The sequence below is a fragment of the Orcinus orca genome, chromosome 1, assembly GCF_937001465.1.
Source record: "Orcinus orca chromosome 1, mOrcOrc1.1, whole genome shotgun sequence".
NCBI lineage: Eukaryota > Metazoa > Chordata > Mammalia > Artiodactyla > Delphinidae > Orcinus > Orcinus orca.
Window position 1 is genome coordinate 116,927,005 of NC_064559.1, and position 22,143 is coordinate 116,949,147.

The 22,143-nt window shown below is 44.2% G+C and overlaps 2 protein-coding genes and 1 non-coding gene across 4 annotated transcripts; 1 reads left to right on the top strand and 2 right to left on the bottom strand.

Annotated features, from left to right (window-relative positions):
• The first annotated feature begins 336 nt into the window (after positions 1-336).
• CFAP276 (cilia and flagella associated protein 276) lies at positions 337-5,513 on the top strand. Of its 2 annotated transcripts, none has more exons than XM_049713860.1 (5): positions 337-483; positions 3,498-3,614; positions 4,145-4,260; positions 4,816-4,943; positions 5,361-5,513. In XM_049713860.1, the coding sequence occupies exons 1-5, from the start codon at positions 403-405 to the stop codon at positions 5,429-5,431; spliced, it is 513 nt and encodes a 170-aa protein (XP_049569817.1). In that variant the 5' UTR covers positions 337-402; the 3' UTR covers positions 5,432-5,513. The 2 variants fall into 2 exon arrangements, with proteins under 2 accessions (XP_049569817.1, XP_049569818.1); XM_049713861.1 differs by lacking the exon at positions 337-483 and adding an exon at positions 550-595.
• Positions 5,514-7,140: 1,627 nt separating this feature from the next.
• Positions 7,141-7,560, bottom strand: LOC117203234 (small Cajal body-specific RNA 2). Its single transcript, XR_004485925.1, has one exon. It is a non-coding gene; the product is annotated as a small Cajal body-specific RNA 2 (non-coding RNA).
• Positions 7,561-8,791: 1,231 nt separating this feature from the next.
• TMEM167B (transmembrane protein 167B) lies at positions 8,792-14,076 on the bottom strand. The gene is made up of 3 exons (XM_004263120.4): positions 13,918-14,076; positions 11,856-11,987; positions 8,792-11,300 (listed from the first exon to the last, which is right to left on the bottom strand). The coding sequence occupies exons 1-3, from the start codon at positions 13,925-13,927 to the stop codon at positions 11,218-11,220; spliced, it is 225 nt and encodes a 74-aa protein (XP_004263168.1). The 5' UTR covers positions 13,928-14,076; the 3' UTR covers positions 8,792-11,217.
• Between the last annotated feature and the right edge of the window lie 8,067 nt (positions 14,077-22,143).

The window sequence follows — 22,143 nt, forward strand, 5'->3', positions numbered from 1 at the left end:
TCTCATCGCTTTGAGAAATCCTTTGGTTAGATGCCAGGAGGAAGGACATTTCTGGGCCACCTTTTAGGAATACTTTCTTTAACTGAAGTCTTTTGCAGAAGACCTGTTCGGCGTTTTTCACCGAAGTCTCACGAGTGCCAATCCAGGGCTCCCCGGTACACTCAGCGGCGCTTTCCCTCTGCGTTCCCAGTAGCTTCTTCCCGAGGGGCCTCCCGCGTTGGACCGCCAGGTGGCGCCATTCTCGGAGGGAATTCGCCTCAGTCATAGACGGCGGGGTAGTTGCCTGGCAACTGAAATTGGGCGTGCCAAACAATTGGGACCCCGGCTCCTCCGCGTGCAAGATTGTGAGCGGCTGCGCGGGCCTCTCATCACTCTTAAGAGTGTCTCGCTCGGCATTTTACCATGCCTCTCACCCGAGACCCTTTCCAGCATCCTACGTTGGAAAACGATGATTCCTACTTGGGAAAACTGCGGGCTTCCAAGGTACTGAGGTTTCTTGCGCAGATTCCCAGTAGGGTCGACCGCACTCTTCTTTCTGTCGGCGCGACAGGAAGAGATGGTAACTTAAAGGACTATGGTGAGGACACTGAGTCAGGTACCAGAGAAGTCTGTTCTCTGCCTTCCTCCATGTCCCCATATTCAGGTCTGCCAACATTTCACAGGTGCTTTTGAGCAGAGGCAAGTGGAGTTCTAGTCCAGAGGAACAAGAGGCACTCACAGCCCTAAGCAATGATTGCCAAAATGGGGCTTACCCAGGCCCAGGTTCCACTTTTCTCGTAGAAGTATTTGAGATGTTTGAAGTGGTGAAAAATAAGGTGAACTAAATGGTAATTGTGGCTTAATAACAAAATCAAAGCACTCCCTTTTGTTTATTCAACATTTATTATTTACTGTATGCCGGGCGCTCTGCTAAAAACTGAGGATGTATAGACACATTAGATTAGCTCCTGTTCTCAGGGAAATCTAGTATAAAAGCCAGACTGACAACAGCAACAGCAAAAGTGCTTGCACAGCAGCACATGTGTTGTGACAGTTATATGTGGTTTCTCATGGGAAACAGGAGCTTAAAGGAAAGCCTCCCAGAGCAGGTGAGTTTTGACATTCAAATATGAGTCAGCTGGACCAGGGGAGGGAGGAGGTGGAATGTAAGTTAGGAGGAAGGAAACAGGAACCAGACATTCAAGGCAAAGGGAGCAGCAGGTGCACATACATGGAGAGGAGGATGAGGGTGGCCTCTTTGGGACCAAAGAGTCCAAAGTGGCTGAAGCGTTGGTGTGAAATGGAGGAGTGGAGAGGGTGGAAGCTGGAGAGGTGACCCTCCTGGGGTGGGTGTGCTGTGTACAGCATGCTAGTGAGCTAGGTTTTCATCCTGGGGAATCATCTCAGGACTGTAAGTACTGCAGTGGCATACTAGATGGGTGTTGTAGAAAGCACAAGTGGCAGTGGATTGGACAGGATGTTAGTGCGACAAGAGGGATCAGCTACGAGGCTGGTGCAGCGATCTCCAGGAGGAGTAACGGATGTACAGCAGTGATGCAGGGGATGGCGGTAAGATGCAAAGGGCAGGACTGATGGGACTTTGTGGCTGACTGGACATGGGTTCAAGAGAATGGATGAGTCAGGGAGAGCTTTCTGAGGGCTTACCTGATACCATTTACTGAATGAGGCATCCAGGGAAAGCAAGTTTGGGGAGAAAGATGTTGAGATCAGTTATGTAGCTGTTGTTTTCGTGGTGCCTGTGGGACATTTCCATAGAGATGAAGAGTAGGCAACCTGGTTGAGAGCTGTGGGTTGAAAATGTCTGGAAGCCACAGTATTCATCTGGTGGTTGAAGGTATAGGAGAGAATGAACTCATCCAGTGAATGTGAGAGTCAGAAAGGCAGAGACAACCCCCCTGGAGAATACCACTAAGGGACAGAGAGAGAAAGCAGAGCTGAGAAGGAAGCTGAGAAGTAATAGCCAGAGGTAGGAGGAGAACCCGGAGGATCTGGACCCACATAGGATGGAGAGAACATTTCGTGGAATCAGAGTCGTGGTGCAGAAACCGCAGAGGTCAGAAGGTCAGGACTGGAAAGGATCCACCTGACCTAGCCACAAATGTCAGTGGTCACCAGCAAGAGTAGTTTCAGTGGGTGCTTGAGGCAGAGGCCAGACAGCAGTGGGCAGAAGAGGGAATGGGAACGGGGAGGAAGTGGAGGTGGCAAGTGTTGACTCTTTAAGAAGGCTGGCTCGGTAGGAAAGGTCATGGAGTGGGTAGCTAGACAGTGACGAAGGAATGAGGAGAAGCTGGGTACAGGGGCTGGCAGGATAGCACAGGGCCCTAAAGCACCAGGAAGGGCTGGGTTCAGGGAAGGGTGATTCTTGAATAAAAGGGACTTCCCTTTCTCTGAGATGGAAGGAAAATGGATGTGAAGATGGCACTCACGCTCGACAGGCTCGACTTTCTCAGTGAAAGACCGTCTCAGCCTTCTGCTTATAGAGGCTTATGCAGCCTTCGAGGAATGGGAAGAGAGCTGCCTGTGCTTGCATCATATGTATTTGTAGTTTTCCCATTTCCTTTTTCATCTTTCTTGGTGACAGTATACTGCCTGGTTCACACCACTCAATTAATGCCTAATTGAGCTGAGTCACACAGCACTGTGTTATATACAGGGGAGGAGGAGGGTTCCTATATCCAATAGGTTGAACGAGATTTCTACTAGGTTGTAGTTGTACTCACTGGAACTCAGTCATTGATTCAATCAATATTTCATTTTAGAACACCATGTGTTAGGTCGCTGTGCTAGGCACTGGGGATACAGTGGTGAATAGTATGGCATTTTACATGTAATGAAGAAATCAGCTGTGTCCTTTTCATATTCGTACTTGTGGGGTTTTAATTAGAGGACTGAACATCCAATGAACTTTTTGACATTCCTGCAGACACAATGACCCTTCCCTGCTTACTGAAATTTTCTCACCTGCCTAGACACTGCTCTCTCCTGATTCTCTTGTCTCTGACTGCTCCCACCACCACCCCCATTATAATACTGTGCAGTCCTCATGAACCGCCTCTTCCTTGTTGGTCAGACGCCTTTTTGCAGGCTTCAACCACCACTTCAGGGGGATGACCCCCAGATCTCTACTACTTGTTCTGAGCTCTCCTCCAACAACTGCACACCTCCAATTTCCTACCTGTTAATTGCATTAGGATATCTTCTCTCTTCTTCAAGCTCAGGACTTCTAAACCTGAGCTCATCTTGCCTCTCTGCTCCCCACCCTTCACCTCCTGTCCCACTTCACCCCTTTCCCTGTATTCCTGGCCCATTTCTGTCAGTTCTGAGATTGAAAACTTAGGAAGATCAGAAGCCTGGGAGTCTTGCCCCATTTCATTCTTCTCTTTTAGATGTTTGCGATTCAGTTAAAATGGGATGGGATAAGGGGATGGATGTCACTGACGCTATCACATCAGCAAGGCCTCTGGTAACCAGGGGTCGATGTGGTTTCTCTTTTGCAGAAACTGCCATATAAGAACCCAACTCACCTTGCTCAGCAACAGGAACCCTGGTGTCGACTCAGCTCAACTCCCACAATCACGTCCATGAGGCAGGCTGTTTATTTTTTTGATCCTGAGGTACCTAGCATTGAAATGCTATTTCTCCTTATATCCACTTAGGACTAATTAATATCCTTTTTGAAAGGTAGTCTGTCCCTGACTACCTTAGCATCTTTATCTTGTCCCCAATCCAAGATCCTACCAAATCTAAAACCAAATACCAACTTATCAACTTCCTCTGGGAAGTCAGAAGGCTTGGGTTTTGCTGCAGTTGATTATCTGGAGCAAATCATTCTCTCACCAGACTTCTCATTATAACCATGAATGAGGTAAGGCCCGTTAAGCTCAAGTCCAGGACAATATAGTGGTTCTCATGTCTCCAGGAGAGCTCCCCATTCCTTAGACCTAACCATGAGACAATTCTTTATGGACAAGAGTTAAGAAGTCATCATGTATAGTAATTTGGTAAGTAGGGAGTTGGTGGATCTCAGGCCCAGAAAGGGTTCACTCTGCTTTGGGGCAAGAGTAGAGCCCAACAGAACCCGACTAGAGCAGGTGCAAATGTGGCAAGTTAATCCTGGGAGTGGCGGGGTTGGCTTCCTCCGTAGATACCGAAGGATGATCTGGATTTCCGATTAGCAGCCTTGTACAACCACCACACAGGGACGTTCAAGAGCAAAAGTGAGACACTGATACACCAGGAGACCATTCAGGATGCCCATGGGTAAGTGGTGGAGGCGGAGCCTCTCGCTAAGTACAATGCCAATCAAGTAAGGTAAAGTGTCATCTGGGAAATAACAATCAATAGGTTCTTGTTTCTATAGATTTCTGTTATTTTTTACTTCTGTAATACAAGTTCCGTTTTTTTATTTTCTAAAATGAACAGAGATCTTCCAGGATTGTGCTCATCTGTAGCACAAAATCTTTGGTTCATTCCAGAGGGTAAAAAGGGCCTTCAGCTGCTTTATTTTATTTTTATTTTTATTTTTTTGCGGTACACGGGCCTCTCACTGTTGTGGCCTCTCCCGTTGCGGAGCACAGGCTCCGGACACGCAGGCTCAGCAGCCATGGCTTACGAACCCAGCCGCTCCGCGGCATGTGGGATCTTCGCGGACCGGGGCACGAACCTGTGTCCCCTGCATCGGCAGGCAGACTGTCAACCACTGCGCCACCAGGGAAGCCTCAGCTGCTTTAAGGTTGCATGCAACTCTTTCCCTCCTTACCTTTCTTCTCCTGATTGATTTCACTCTCCCGTGTTCTTCCCCACACCATCTTCTAGAATCAAGATCCAATTCTCTGGAGAATCTTTATCCCCTCCCCAGCCACCCGCCATCACTTCCCAAGCTAACATCAGACACTGGATCAACCCTAAGAAGGAGTCTATTCACAGCATCCAGGGATCCATAGGTAAGGGTCAGAAGACTGAGGGGTGGGAGGCAGATGGATGGTGCAAGAGTTTTTCTAAATGGTCACAGGAATCAGGGAGTTGAGGTGATTGGCTATTAGGGAACATCAGGGATAACTGAGAGTCTGGCACATATCAGACTAAAACCAGGGGACATGCTGACTGTAGAGCTAGGAAATGAATTCAGTTTTTCAGAGCCACTACCTCAGCCTTAGGTCTAGCGGACAAAAATTTTCAGCAAAGGGCAGAAACCGGGGAGTGAAAGACCTATAGCTACCTCCCATCAGTCCTCTATATGCCAGTTTCCTCAGCTGTTAGAACCTTCTCCATTGTCCCGATAAATGTATGGGCGACAAGTTCCCAGAAAAGGCAAAGGATCTGAAATTCACAGCCCACTCCCTCTTCTCTTTTCTCCACAGTGTCCCCTCACACTGCAGCCAGCAATGGAGGATATTCCCGAAAGACTGATGGTGGCTTCTTCTCCACCTAAGTGTTGACGGGCCCCTGGACTAATTAATCATAGTGGAACATCCTGCCGCCCATCTCCATGAAATAGATTTGTGTAAGATGAAGCCTGGAGTATCTGTTACCCATGGACTACCAGTTGCCACATGACTACTCTTAAAATATGGAAGTTTCTCAACTTCTAGAAACTAATCCTGTTGGGCATATTTGCAACTCGGAAAGTCATCTTGCTGAAAAGATACAGATTTAGGACAGAACAGCACTGTTTTTGGCAGGAGACAGGTATTCACATTTTGTGAACTGGAGTCATTCGAACCATATCCATTCAACATTTCTTGCAAACTTTTTTTTTTTTTGTGGTACGTGGGCCTCTCACTGTTGTGGCCCCTCCCGTTGCAGAGCACAGGCTCCGGACGCACAGGCTCAGCGGCCATGGCTCACGGGGCCCAGCCGCTCCGCGGCACATTGGAGCCTCCCAGACCGGGGCACGAACCCGTGTCCCCTGCATTGGCAGGCAGACTCTCAACCACTGCGCCACCAGGGAAGACCCTCTTGCAAACTTTATGTGTCAGGTGCTGAGCTAAGTGTTGGGAAAGCAAGAATGGACATAGTCCATTCTCTTGAGCTTACAAACACTAATTTTAGTAGCTCTTTGTAGCATTAACACTTATGCTGAGGTCACGCTTAACAGACTTCAGACCTTCTGGATTTAGTCATTTGCTGAGCTCTACTTTTCCATGAGGGCTCCATCTCCCTGGCTCCTTGCCATTGTTCATTCTCTTAACTCTGCTACTGTCTCCTTGCCTGGGAGTCAATTCTCTTTTCTTTGCCTTGATTTGTGCTGTGATATATAGCCCCCTATTCTTGGAAACAGCGTTCAACAACCTGATCCTAGGGTCTGAAGGTACCTAAAAACTGATACAGTAATGTGGTTTCTAAAATTACAAGCCACTCACAGGAGCCTGCTGTTAAAATGAGCAAGAAATGGCAGACCTTTTAGAATATTGTACACTAAGTTCCCATTTCTAAGATTGGACAGCATATGCATTGTTGAATAAATCAGATATGAAAGGGCTTCTTCCTGGTACTCAGGTGCAGGGTCAATACCACCAAACTATTACAGCCCCTCTTCCACCGAGATACTCCAATCGGTTCATAGTGTTTGCTGCCCAGTGGCAATATTTTCAGTTCTCTTTATTTAGAATAGCTGAAAGTGGCAGAGTGGGTGACTTTCTGGGATAATCACCTCATGTGGGTTGATACTGAACATCAAAAAATTTATTACTGCGATCCATGCATGGAGGCTTTAAATAATATAGATTCCTAGACAAGCCCCCCCCCCCCCCGCTAATTCTAATTCAGTAAATCCGGTGCGGGTCCCTGGAATCTGAATTCTTATAAGGTCTCCAAGTTCTCTTACAGATATATACACGTATACAGACATGCATATATACATATATCCCTTCGCGGCAGGCGCTGTATAGTGCCTTTAGACCGGGGGCACCAGTGTTGGTACCATACAAAAGAGTCATTATGACAAGTCGGGTCTAAAGAAAAAAAGGAAGGCGGCTACAAAACTGCAGCGGGGAACAAGGCCTCCATATCCTTTCAGCTCCCGCTCCCGCGGGCGAGGCGACGGCTCATTCTACCTCCGTCCGCCAGCGCCCGGGGCCCGCAGCCGACCGTTGACACGTTAGTCTCAACGCCACGGGTGGCCGTGCCCTGGGCCCGGGCTCAGATCAGAATCGCCTCGATAATCAGTGGTCCAGGACAAGCCCAGCCTCATCTATCTGATCAATTCATCACTTCTGAGCGCCGGGCCTCGTAGGACCAGCTCCGGGACCTCCGGGACCGCGGCGTTGCCACCGCCCAAGGGGCCTCGCTGCACAGCGCCCCGAGGAAGGGGCTTCGCAGGAGGGGAGCTTTTCATTTCGGGTTGGTCCGGCGGGGCGGGAGTCACAACCCGATCAAATAAGATCAAGGTGTAGGCCGGGGGAGGGGCACGGGGGCGGGCGCACGCACTCGCCTTGCACGCACCACGCGCGCACTCACACATTCTCGCGTCCACTCACACACACAGCCCGCAGGCGCCTTCCACACACCACGCCACACTTCTGACCAGCCTCACCCCATGCCGCTCTCCCTCCGGTGAAAGGGCGGAAGTACGCAAGCTCCTTTAAAGCCTTCCGGCCCGGAGGGTTCTGGGAGGAACAACCGAGCACAGGCCCTCGCCGAGTGCGCACTTTCCTGCCCCCACGTGGCTCGGAGGGGAACCAAGGGCCCAGGTAAAGGCGGGACAAATTCCCACAATACTGAATCGTGATTGTCCTTGGATCTCTGTGCAGCTACACATTTATATCCATATCTGTAGTTTTTCTTTGATCTTTGATCCAAGTTCTGGATATAAGATGATTCAATCTCAAGAGACCTCTAGGTGAATGATTTCTTTCCCAGGGAGAAGGCAAATTCTGGTCATTACCAACATCAGCTTCCCTAGGAGCTCCTTCTCCCATGGGAGAAGACAAACATCATTTTACCAAAGGGAAAGGTAAGAATAGATTACTTAAGTCCAAGGACTAGGTAGTTAGAATATAGTAACTATATATACTACTAATATACTACCTAATATACACTAGGTAGTAGTATAAGTAAAGGTAGGAAGACATATCCCTGTCCCCACAGAGCCCTCTTGCTACCCAGAACTTGCTGTCGCAGTCATATTGCTGAATCTTCATTTACTTTCATATCCGCTAAAATAAATCTTTCAAGAATGAGTGTAAGAAAAAAAAAAGGAACAATTATGTAAGTTAGAATTAGCTCCTTTCACATCACAAAGCACAATTTGAATGTCTCAGTTCCTTCTTTTTCCTTTTTCAAGAAATACATATGTGAGGGGGGAAGACAAATCAGAATTTTGTTATCATTTGTACTTGTGCCAGTCCCACCATGTACTTGGAATAAACAAATTGGGGAAAAGTGTCCATTGTATGTACCAGAAGCCCAAGGATTTTCTACGTATGTGGCTGGGTAACCTGATAACCTCATTTCACTGAAGAAGTTTATGGCTTGTAATGGCAGTTGATACTTTTAATAGCTTTGGTAGGTAAAATGTATTGGAGAATGTTATCTACATTGTTTAATACACCTCAAAATGTGTGTGTGTGTGTGTATATATATATATATATATATAAAAAATTAGTTCCCTCAAAGATATACCCTCATAGATTCTGAACTATATCATACATTCAGTGACCATCACAAGGGGTTAACAGGATTGATGATATTCACTAATATAAAGTAAAAAGGTATACTATGGGCAGAACCCAGGGGAATATTGAACAAAGTTCAATAATTCAGCATGCATGTGACAAAATGGACAAAAACAGTAGGGAAAGAAACTTTATTTTCAAGGATTTGTGCAGACAATGGTGAATAAAAAGTCTTATTTCAACTATAAAAAGCTGACTTCATTCCACCCTGGCATACAGGGTTTATGGTGACGCCAGTTTGAATCTGAGGCAATACTGCTATCCCCCTTCTTCCACCCCTAAAAGACTCCCTTAGAGGAACAACTTCCTACAATTTTCAGTCAAAAATATATGACACATCAACCAAAGTGATGAATTAAACAAGTTTCTGCTTATCTAAAGTCAAGAAATGAAATAAGCTGTGTATTTGTTTCTTGCTGTAAATTACCTTCACTCTGTGTACTTTTTGGTACATTCTGGTATGAAAACATCTCAAAATATAACAGTTCAAGAGCTTAGGTCAAGATGACCCACCCAGGAGGCTGTAAAAATTGATCTGAACTGTGAAATGGGACTAGTTTAAAATATGAAGCAGCTCTAAACACCAAGCTTAGAGATATTAGCCCTATTAGGAAACAAAAGTCATTAAAGCTACAAAATAACAAGTGCAAAACATGCTGAACCTGTATTTCCAGAGAGTGACATTCCCGTTGGCCAACAGGTTCCAAACTCACACCCACAAGGCGTAACTCTTCTTTCTGTTCCACTAGCCTTCCTTTCTCTTGTGTGAAAGATCCTCAGAAACGACAATGAAAAATATATGAATCATTGAAATTTACCCTGTGGACCAATTCCTGAAGAGACAACAGCCATAACTCTGAGATGATTAGACATGTAGTGTTTACTTGATGACTTTCTATACTTCTAGGAACCATCAAAGCACTAAACTGAATGTTTCAGAACCTAAACTTCCTAGCAGCTTTTGTTCTTGTGGAATAAGACAAAAGACAATTTACTGCCACACTGGGGTCAACCACAGCCAACTTGTCCACAGTCAAGTTTACTTTAGTGAATAATTCCACTGGTAGACCTATGTCTCTGCTTGCTCTTTACAATAATTTAATTTTAGACCAATTCTTTTTTTTTTTTAATAGAGAAGTTCTAGGCTTCAGAAATGCAACAGTTGATCCTTTTGCAGATAAAAGGAGGAGGGAATGGAGAAGTCTTCACTTCAAATGTAGAGTCATCTAAAATGATTTGTTCAGGAGTTCCCATACTCCATGGAAAAGCCCATCAATCTCAATTGCGAACCTCTGCTTTCCTTTACTTTAGAAAACACTCTCATTTTATTCATGGATTCTATGAACTGTCCAAACATGCCTATGAATGCCATCAACTTCTCTCATTCAAATTTCCCATGTTTTTATAATTTCCAAGAGACAGCTAAATACTACAATATGAAGAAAATTAAAAGTGGGCCAAGAAACACAAGTAATCGACTGAAAATTGCCATAACCCAGATTTAAACAAAGAATAAGTTTGTATGTTGGTTAACATGACAGAACTTCCATCTAACATCACAATGAATTCTAGATGACTTTACTAGTATATGAATTAATATACTAGATTTATTTATTTCTTCTACCCCAACTGCAAATTATTTCTTCAATAGTTTCTCTTTCCCCTAGTGGTGGCATTTAAAACTGAGTAACAGTATTTAGCACTCAGTAATTTAGAAAATATTTAAAAAGCTTTAGGAAAATAGCAACAGTTTCAATATACCATTTGAGGGGGTGAAGTTTCCTTTTGGGAATACTGGTGAATAGAACATTGTTTCTTGTCTAAGTTACTCCTTTCTGGTCTCATCACAGACAATTTCCAAATCTTATGTAGGCCCAGATTCTCTTGGCAAAACTCTCTGGCTACCAGCACACAGCACAGCTATTTCGTCTGTTCTCTTTTTGCAATGAGGATCATGCCTCTCTCTTATGTTCCCAGACGGGTATATGAAAGATAAATTTCCAAAGCCAAAAAATTCCTTGGCATTGTTTAACTCCTATTTCCCACCCAGCCTCCCCACCCCAGCCTCCCAGCCCCCTGCAATTTGCCAAATCCAAATCAAACACTAAAAAAAAAGTCAAGTCTTGAAAATTATCTCTCCTTCCAAGAAGTCTGAATACAGCTTATATCCTCCCCTAATGAGCCTCAGTGTGAAAAGTTCCTGATGAGGGGCTGAAGCACAAAATAGGTGACAGATTTTTAAGCAGGAGGTATGTAATCGTATCACTGAGGGGTGTAATTCATCTGGACATTATATGCTCTCTGCTGAGGACTGATTTACACACAGGTCAAAGGAAGCTGGCTTTCTGTAGTCCCCTGAAGCATAAATAATGTTTGTAACCATGAGGAGTTTTCCCCACATAAGGTAGGGGCAGATGCTGTGGTGTCATCCTGGGGACTTTGATGATTTTAGCTGAACTCTCCTACGCTGGGCCCAGGCTCCTGACAGGCTCTTCACCTTCGTCCCCTTGGTTGGCAGTTGATGAAATGGATGCTTTGGAATTCATTTTATAAACAGGACGTAGAAGGCCATTACAACGCAGGCGATTGCTACAGCAGCATGCAGCCTAGTTCCAATCACAGCAGCTAGCAGGAAAAAATAAAACGAGAAAAGAAGTCAAACCCTGCCCTTCATATAAGTCCTCACTTTCAAGATTTGAAATCTCTAGTCACAGACGACGAGACCTACCAAGGGTCTCAAGAACCCACCCAGGAATGTATTTAAATACTACCCTTAAGCCCTAGGTTCTAGATGAATATACTGTTAGTTTATATTTTGCCTTATTTTGAAAAAAGATCTAGGTAAGTAGGATTCCAGATGAAGATGCCCAAAATAAAAAGTAAAAAAGCATCTGAGTTAATAAAATCAATACTTAAAAGAGACTCCAATAAATTCTTTCCAGAAATTCAGAAAAAAAATTTTCACTGGGAAAATATTCCTTCCAACAACTCTAGTCCAATTAAAATTGTTTAATTTATATAGTTTTACTCCATGGAGAATACTAAAATTACCTTGGAGCTAAAATAAACACTTATGTAAAAGTTGAACCACATACAATTCCAGCCTATCCCACCCCCACCTTGCAGCACCTCACTGTCCAGAGATGGCAATCTCCTCTCCCTGAACAGATATGATCTTACCTTTGTAAAACACACCCCAAACTCCCTTCTTCTCTGAGAGCAGCCAGCTTTTGAGACGAGGTACTTTCTTGAAGTAGGCACAGGTGCAAACAAAGAGCAAACCAAACACCAGAATCCCATCCAAGGAGTACACTGTTACAGAAAGAGAAAAAAACCTTTGGTGCTAATCCAGTTTGGGACAGGTGATCCCCCTGGAGAACAGAATGTGATAAAATATCAAGATGATAATCTCAACTGCAGTGCCAGCCCTGACAAGAGGAAGCCAAGGTCCCAGGACTAACAAGGTTACCTTTCTGTTCCCCCAAATCACTTGTAGACAACCCCCTTACAAAGATTTCACTGCCCCCTTCCCTCTCCTTTCAAGAAGTATAAATTCTGAGAAGAGTGCATCACTTTATGTGGAATCAGCCTACCAGGAATGGCCAGTGTTGGCATTAGGTTGAGAGAGGCATAAGAATCCTTCGAGCCTGAGCTGAGAGAATGAAACATGTTCTTCCTATAAATCACTCATGTGATAAAGGAGAGGTAGATATTTGGCCAAGTCTCTCAGATCTGCATCTGTTGGTGAAGAATATGTTAAGGCAAAAGTAAAGCTTAATGGAAATTGCAAGAGTTAGAATCCATATGACTACAATTTTCCTATGCTTATCTTACACTTCACGCATGATACTCTACTTACAAACCAAATTTCTGCCTGAGTTAACAGATTCTTGAAAACAAACAAGCAATAAAAGATCTGAGGCTTCGACAAGGTGGAACAATTGTGGGGGAAAAAAGCTTTGAACAATTAGTTCTACTTCTTACATTTGTAAACCAAACTATGTCTTGTAAGTGCAAAGAATCACCTAAGTAGAAAAAAAATCAGACCACAAAAGGGGAAAGAATGACTAAAACTTATTTATTAATTACTATGTGTCCAACTGCTCTCTTATTTCTCAGTTCAGATTATTTGTTCCTCCGGGTGATGTCCCTTCTTGTACTGTGCCTACTAACCTCAGACCTCTGACTGCCCAGGAAGCTCCAAAAGGATATTTTACACAACTGGCATCTGCCAGTTCTGGGCCACTCCATCTCCTTCTCTCCCTCCAGTAAAACTATCTCACAACTAGATGTCACACAGGAAAGGGTCCAGTAAATTAATACATACACCAAGTTTTATGATGAACAATACGTGCTAGTCTTTTCTCCCGTAAGTTTTTGCAAAGCCAAAAGTCACAAGGAAGTGAAATTTGAAACTTTAGTACCAGGCTTATGAAGAAGGTACTTTTGAGAAATGCTGTCCTATGCCCTTCAAATCATACTGCCTAAGAGGTCTTGTCATCTTTTTTCCTGTAAGATCGACTCTGAAGACCACAAAGTCATCGTTTCCTGCCCTTCCCTGGAATTCAGAAATCATGTCTATAAAGTGTTTGAAGACGCCTGGAAAATTAGGTCAGATAAACAGGGTGGCAACTGCCACATCATCTTTGGAAAAGGCAGTGTCTAAATCCAACCCCTGCAACACTAGCCACGGTCTCCAGATGGGATCGCCCAGGCAAGACTTTAGAATCAAACACGAGAAAGCTTCCCGACATTTTAACAAAACAAGGAGAACTTTTTTTTTAGGATCTACATTCACCCCCGCCCCCCCACAAAGTATGGGGTTTAAAATCCTGTGTGATTCATCGATCATCCCAAAGAGCCTACTATCCAATAAAGTTTGAGAACACAGAGAGCTGTGAGGAGGCTCCTCTTTTTCCTGCTGCTAAAGCAATAGTTCAACTGGGACTGGCCTCGCGAAGTGGCTTGTAAGGGTCAGAACGAACTTCTAGGAAGGGAGAAGGGCACAGTGTGGGAACCAAGAACTACGGGTGTGGGCACAAGAGGCACTGGGGGTTCTATACGGGCACGGAACGGGGGAACCCCCGGAGGAGTATAGGGGACAGGAGTTGGGGCACCGAGAAGCCAAAGGGGGACTGGGCTGGGAGGGGGCGGGGAGAACGGCCACGTCAGTCCCGGCTCCGCCCGCCAGGTTTCCACTCGCACTGCACTCCCATCCTCGGCTCTGAGCATTAGTTCTCACCGTTCGTCATGGCGGCTGGGCCCGGGCCTGGAGTTGGGGTCCGGGGGTCAGCGGTGATAGCGGCAAAGGCGTGGGAACCCAGCTCCCGCTTGACACTTCCCGATCCGGGCCGCGGCGACGGGCAGGCGCCGTAGTACGCAGGTGCAAGGGCAGAGAGACGAGCGCAGAACGCAATCAGGCGTGGCTAGCAGATTGCCGAGCTAGGTACCTGCGTGGATGGAGCTCGCGAGTGGAGCTCGCGTGAGTAGGTGTGTGTAAGAAGAAAGCTAAGAAAGCTATCCGGGAGGCTTCCTACGTGGCCATGGTAACCAATCTTTTCTGGGTGCCCCTTTAGTTAGTGTTGGGGTGTAACCTGACCTGCTCGAGTTGTTGTGTTTGAAAAGGTAAAGGCTTGCAATTTTGTTTTTTTTTAAATAAATTTATTTTATTTATTTATGGCTGGTTGGGTCTTCGTTGCTGTGCACAGGCTTTCTCTAGTTGTGGTGAATGGGGGCTATTCTTCGCTGCAGTGCGTGGGCTTCTCATTGCGGTGGCTTCTCTTTTTGTGGAGCACAGGCTCTAGGCACACGGGCTTCAGTAGTTGTGGCACACAGGCTCAGTAGTTGTGGAGCACGGGCTTAGTTGCTCCGCGGCATGTGGGATCTTCCCGGACCAGGGCTCGAACCCATGTCCTCTGCATTGGCAGGAGGATTCTTAACCACTGCGCCACCAGTGAAGTCCAAGGCTTGCAGTTTTGCACTTTGTTTTCCGCTATGGCGGCAGCTCTGTTTGTGTGTGTGCGTTTGGTGTGTCTGTGAGGAGCAGCCCACCTGCAACAGAGGCCTCCGTCTCAAGCTTCCACGTAAGAGAACTCGGACAATAGGGCTCTAGAGGCCGTCCCTGCGGCCTCCGGAACTGCAGAGGATCTTTCTTACTCCTTATGGAAATCTGGATAGTGAGGCTGTGTCTGAACTTTCAAATGAAATTAGGAACACTGTAACAAAAACAAGTCGCAAATTTCATATGCTAAAGCTACACGTTGTCGGGAAACGCTTAGGTAATTGCCTATTTGTATGAATTTTTCTTTAAACTATCAGGATAGTCTCGATTGACTCCTGTATTTAGTTAAAGTGGGGTCACCTCGGCCACTTTAACTAGGAAACGGCGATATCGGGATAGCCCTTCTCACAACACTTTCACAACTTGACGATACCTTCAGTTTAATGGTGGCCCAGGATGGAGGAGACAAAGCAGCAGATCCCATTTTGTACATTGAAATTCTTAATTGCACACAGCTTGACCTGCTTTATTAGAGTCCGGGCTAAAGTGCAACTGAGTCGTCCGAGGCTGAAACTGTAAAGTTACTAGTCCGCAGTTGTTGTCAGGTCCTAAATGGACCCTCTGCCCCTCTTGCTATAGTGCCATCTGCTGGCTATGGCCTGCTTGGTTACGCAGAAGAAAAGCTACCAAAGCCTCCTAGGAGCTGGAGTAGAAAGGCAAGCCAACAAAAGTCTGATGCAGGACAGACTCCTTGTGAAAATGTGCTTAAATGCAGAAACAAACAAAAAACCAGGGAAGACATACAGGACAAAATAAGACAAAGCAAATAAATGTGTGCAAATACATACACAGACGAATCTCCCTGCCCAAAAGAACTGCTAAGGACTACTCAAAAACAAAACAAGACAATAAAAAATCCCTAATTGTCTTTGCCTTTGAACTTTTCATCAATAGTTATCTAAAACAGTATCAGCACTAGTATCATCACTGGCAACTGTTAGTTCCCTGCACCAAAGCTGGATAAAAGCCCCAAGATACTCTAACCAGGTCCTAAACAAATTCATGTTCCCTAATTTAGACTGAATCATGTAGCTCATCTTCATCTAAAAAAATTCTCCTTTCTTACATACTATGGAACTGTGCTATCCTCCCTGACCCGCACTTCGTTGTTCTCTTTACCCAGGCTCTTTTTCCACGTAAACATAGACGTTCCTAAGATACCCTCACCCACTTTTTCTCATTATTAACCCTTACTTGGTGACCTATCATGTCCCCTGGCTTCAACTACCACCTCTACGAAGAGTTTTGTTTTGGTTTTGTTTTTGGCGAAGTGGCCGAGCCCTCCGCAGTGAAAGGGCGGAGTCCTAACCACTTGACCGCCAGGGAATTCCCCGTGCAGAGGTCTTAAGTTGATGTCCTACCCAAGCTCCAGTCCTACATTTCTAGCAGATGTTCTTCTGACATTTGAAATGTTTAAAACAAAACTCACCCCCTTCTGATTTCCCTGTTTCTATGGTTAATAGTCCTTTTCCCCTAATCACTGAATTTAGAATTTGTAAATTATCTTCGAATCGATTAACTCCTTTTTTTCCAAAATGTTGTTCCAATTGCCCCCTTTTCATTTCTACATCCATCACTTTAGTAATTTTACCATTTCAGTCTTCAAGCATCAATTAAATGCTCACAACAGTGAAAACTTATTTTTTTAAAACTGAATTATGCCTCAATTTATTCATTGTTTTATTTCTTCTATTTTTTGGTTGCATTGGGTATTCGTTGCTGCGTGGGGGCTTTTCTCTCTAGTTGCAGTGAGGGGGGGTGGCTACTCTTCGTTGCAGTATGTGGCCTTCTCATTGCGGTGGCTTCTCGTTGCAGAGCACGGGCTCTAGAGCACAGGCTCAGTAGTTGTGGCTCGCGAGCTTAGTTGCTCTGCAGCATGTGGTATCTTCCCAGACCAGGGATCGAACTGGTGTCCCCTGCATTGGCAGGTGGATTCTTTTTTTTTTTTTTTTTTTTGCGGTACGCGGGCCTCTCACTGTTGTAGCCTCTCCCATTGCAGAGCACAGGCTCCGGACGCACAGGCTCAGCGGCCACGGCTCACGGGCCCAGCCGCTCTGCCGCATGTGGGATCCTCCCGGACCGGGGCACGAACCCGTGTCCCCTGCATCGGCAGACGGACTCTCAACCACTGGCAGGTGGATTCTTAACCACTGCGCCACCGGGGAAGTCCAGTGAAAACTTACTTTTCTATAACATTTTTACTTTGTAAAGTGAACACACCTTGTCATAATATCTTATTTAATCCTTACAACTGCCTTATCACCCCTATTTTAGAGGTAATCTAAGGTTTAGGGTAAGGACTAACTAGTATCAGACTTGAACAATAATTCTGGTCTTCTGAACTCAGAACTAAAACATTTTGCTCCAGACCACAACTGCTGTTTCCTTTAACAGCAGCGACTGTCTGCTGAACATATGTTTAACTCCTTACCCTGCTATTCAAGGCCTTCCAGCAGAATTTTTCACTGTTCCCATAGGCAGACTTCAAGCTTCAGCTGCGAAAACACTGTTCAGTGTTCTTCAAATGTACTCTTTGCTTTCACATTTTGCTCATGCCCTCCTCTTTTGGAGATAACTTTGTCTCCTCCTCTTTTCACTGGATGGAAACCACTCCAATTGTGTTATGCTCTGAAAGATAAGTCTTTCATCCCCTGTCACTCTCGGAGTTTAAGAATAAAGATATCACAGTTGAAGAACTGGGAAGAGTAATTAGTTTTCTACTTATTATTTCAAAGGACAGTGATAGTCCACAGTATCTTACTGTTTCTTCTTTTTCCATGTGTCTATCTCTCTTTCTTCTTCCTACTCTTTCTTCCCATTTTTACATTTATTTCCTTCCTTCTTTCTCCTTCCACTGTATTTTTTCATTTCCAGGTTTTAAAAAGTATTTTACCAGGAATTCCCTGACGGTCCAGTGGTTAGGGCTCTGCGCTTTCACCGCCAAGGGCAAGGGGAGCCGGGTGCCGTGGCCAAAAAAAAAAATTTTTTTTACCTTTTTTATTGATTAAAGTGAATCTCACCAGATTTTTATTTCAAAATTAGTTATACCAAGAATTTCATATTTTTTAAAATTATATTTTGCTTTCTTTCTGTAAAATTGAGTCATAATGGTTGCTCCTTTGTAGGGTTGTTGAAGGATTAAATAAATTACTATTTACAACAATATCTGGCATGAAGTAAGTGCTCCATAAATCTTAGCTTTCACTGTTGTTGTTCATTTGTTTAAAAAATATTTACACACTTTGCTAAATTTTGCAGGCGTAGAGGCAAAAAACGAGTCCCTGACCTCAGGGTACAAACTATATTGGCGAAGATAGATGAATAAACACATTTTAGTAGAGCACAGGCATTGTATGTGTAAAGACATTATCTTTGATCTTCACAACTGTTTTGCAGAATGGTTTTTTGGTGAGAAATCTGAGGCTCAAAGAAGGCACATGGGTGAGATCACAGAGCTAGTCTGTCTGACTTCAAAGCTCCCTTCCCCTTGTTATCACACTGCCTCAAATTAGGATTCTGTCCATTGATATTGATCTTTGACGATTTTGTTCCAAGCATTAGTGTTTCTGTTGTCCTGAAAAGCCCCAAAGCCTCACGCCAAAGCCTGGGTCACTGTCTCTCACAGCCCAAATGCAAGGGATAAATAGAGCCCCACTGCATGGGGACTCAATTCAGACAGTCCTTCCTCAGTTCATTTCAGCCTCCACTGGAGGACGGGCAGTTGTTGCCAAACGCCTGTCAGTCAAGAACAGTTGCCCGTTTGTTAGGGTTTGTTGCAGTCCCTGTGGCAAACACTAATCAGTCATGGGGACCATGACTATGGGATTGTGGTTTAACCAAAGAGTAAGTTCAGTCCCAAAGGCACAGCTTGCAACAATAGCTTCATTGAATTACAACATATTTGAAAAGGGATGTCAAACAAGCATTAATTTATGCTACAAATATTTGTTCCGGGAGTCTGAGGAATGTGCTAGCCTTTGGGAGCTCAAAGGTGAATAAGAAACAGACTCTTTTCTTAGTAAGTTTTAAGATTTAGTGTACGAGACAAGCTGTGTGTATAAGTAATCAGAAAATACATTAGAAAGAAGTGTTGAAGGAAAATGAAAAGTAAGTGCTGGTGGGAGTGTAAGAGAGAAAGTGCCTTCAGCTGGAGCACTCAGGGAAGGCTTGATGGAGGGGCAGACGTGTTAGCTGGGCCTGAAAGACATGTAGCATTTCAACAGAAAAGAAAGGTATCCTAGTGGGAAAGGAGTAGTGTAACCATAGGCTTGAAGATGGTATAAGTTTGGGGCACAGCCCACTTTCCCCTTCCTCTTTCACTGCCTAACCCCATTCATCTCTCAGGTCTCAGCGCAAATGTTATTTGCACAAGGAAGTCTTCTCTGACCTTCTTGGGTCCCCTTTCCCCATCATAATCTTCCAAAGCATACAATATCTATTTTATTCATGTCTCCCTGCTACATTGTAAGGTTCATGAACCCTGAACTGTGTATTTATGTTATCATTTTATTAACAGTCCCATAGTAAGTGCTGTTCAGGTGCTTGATAAATATTTGTTGCATGAATAATTGAAAGTGGCCTTGTGGAACTGGATTATAGAGTTCATGAAGGTAATGCTGAAAAGTAACTTATTGTAGTAGGTATTTATTGAGAAAAATCCATATATAAGTGGACCTACACAGTTCAAACCTATGTTGTTCAAGAGTCAACTGTATATTCTTCCCTTCCTCCTCCCTCACTTCCTCTTCATTTTTCTTCTTTTATCTTTTTCTGCCTCTTGGACCATTTCTTCTCTCTCTGTCCCGTGATGTACTGTTTCTGAGGATCTGCCCGTTGCCTCCCTTCTCTCACTTTTGTTTCTGTGCAGTGTTTAAACTATTGCCCCCGCATTGATGTCTCCCATGCCATTTTCTCTAGTCCTGATTTCTCTGGATTTCCAGACCTGCACCTCCATCTGTCTACAGGACACCTCTAGACTCTCACACTCAGACTGAACTCATTTCCTTCCCTCCCCAGTTGCTTTTCCATTTTACTTTCCAATTCATATTAATAGCATTCCATCTGGATATAAACCTCTCTCTCCATAGCTCTCAGATTCATTCAGACACAAAGTCCTGTGATTTCTGCTCCTAAAATTCCTTTGTCTTAATTCATGTTCTAATCAGCTCTCATCCTAGGTGGTCTCCCTGCTGAAGTGATTTTTTATTTTAAAGATGGGTCATGTGACTCTTCTGCTTAAAGACCTCCCAGGCACTCTGCACTTTGAATGAAGTTCAGTCTCTGAAGAGAATATTCAAGGCCTTTCACAAACTCAAACTCCAGTTTCATTCCAGCCTCATTTTCTGCATCTCCACCCAACAAACTTGACTCTGGCAACCCACCTGAAACATCCTCTAGAAGCACACCGTGACTTTTCACTCTCTGGGCTTTATTTCCGCTCTGCTCACAACACTGATTTTTTTTTTCCTTTACATTTTGGATCTCAGCCTCAGAATGTTGAATTATTCACACTCCACAGTTCATGCCATACTATTGTAACTGACCCTTCCCAAGTCCTTCCCTTGTTATGTATCTTATGCATTCTCTTTATCCCTATTCTTACGTCTCCTACCCTGTAACCTTCCTAATGTATTTGATGTCTATGCTTTTTTTATACGTTCCTGTAAAATATGTATTTTGTGTATGTATATGTGTTTAATATACATAAACAGTCTTTTGTTATAGATCTCATATTTCTTACTTTTTAACTTTAGCGCTCTGTTTCTAAGCTCTATCCATGTTGCTAGTCTATTGCTTCTGATTGTTGTATAGTACACCTTGGTGTCCATCCAGCACATTTTACCTATCCATTCCCCTGATAATGGACACTGTGAATATTTTATACCTGATTCCCTGGACAAGGCCAGTGTTTCATTACTACCTAACATAGCAGTTCTCAACCCTTTCAGACCCAACAAACTTCCTTAAATAACAAATATGTCTCCTTTATTATTCTGAAATGAAATTCACAAATAATATAACCTACTATGGTAGGCAGCCTCTCAGATAGCCCCCAGTGATGTCTGCCTCCTGGTATTCTCATCCTTGTGTAATCCCCTCCTCTTGAGGGTGGGCTGCATTTATTGATTTCTGGTGAATAGCATAGGGCAAAAATGATGGGATGTCACTTCCAAGGTTAGGTTACCAAAAAAAATGTGTTCTTGGGTGTTCTTCCTGGTTCTCTCCCTCACCTGCTCTGAGAGAAGCCAGCTGCCCTAGGAAGTTGACATGGCAAGGAATGGAGGGAGGTCTCTGACAATAGCCAGTGAAGAACTGAGGCCCTTAATGTAACCTGAAGTAGCTGAATCCTGCTGACAACAACATGAGTGATTTTGGAAGCAGATCCTTCCCCATCAACACTTCAGATCAGACTGAGGCCCAACCAACACCCTGACTGCAACATAAGGGACCTTGAACCAGAGGCATCCAGCTAAACTGTGCCCAGATTCCTCACAGAAACTGTGTGATAAATGTTCATTGTTTTAAACCACTAAGTTTTGGGATAATTTGTTTCAAAGTAATAATAACTAACCTAACTACCCATATAACTATAAAATATAATGTCCTAACTATAATGTAAAGTAAAATAAAGACAGTAAATTATAATAATATGTGTTTCAATATGTAAATGCTCAGGTATGACTACACTAGTGGGTATAATGATTTCAGATGCTTGCACCTATATGTATATGCAAGCATATGTATATGCTTGCACCGTGAATGCAGGAGCTAAAATGCAGACTGATTCCAGTGAGTTAGCTATCCAAACTATTACAACTGATACAGCCTTTCATGACATTGTTTCCTGAAATGTTTCACAGCTCTTGATAAGTTGCAAATAAAACAAAGAACTATATCTCTCCAATTTCAGGGTAGTTACTGTTTGGGGGGAAAACTCTCAGCTTTTTCCTTCCCGTGTATCTTTCTCCTTTACTTTTACACTGAACGCTTCACTTATGACACTTCTCATGACCAAATATGTGGGTCCTCCCTCCCCCCTCCACACCAAACAATTCTGTGACACCAGCTGGGTGTCCTGCAATTTAACTCAATACTGACGCTATTTACCTGGAGATAGTTTTAGATCCCACTGATCAAAGGCTCAGTCCCGCAAGACTGCTCCCAACTTCAGATGCCAATTGAAAGTAGTAGGTCCCCAGGTTACCCACAACTTCTGTCTGACTTGGCTAAAATTCAGAGGTTTCCATGATCTCCTCCCCCTTGGATTTGGTTATTTCCTAGAACAACTCACAAAACGCAGGGGAACACGTTTACCAGTTTATTAAAGGGTATGGTAAAGGATACAGATGAAGAGACACATAGGGCAAGGTCTGAGAGGATCCTGAGCACAGAGCTTCTGCCTCCATG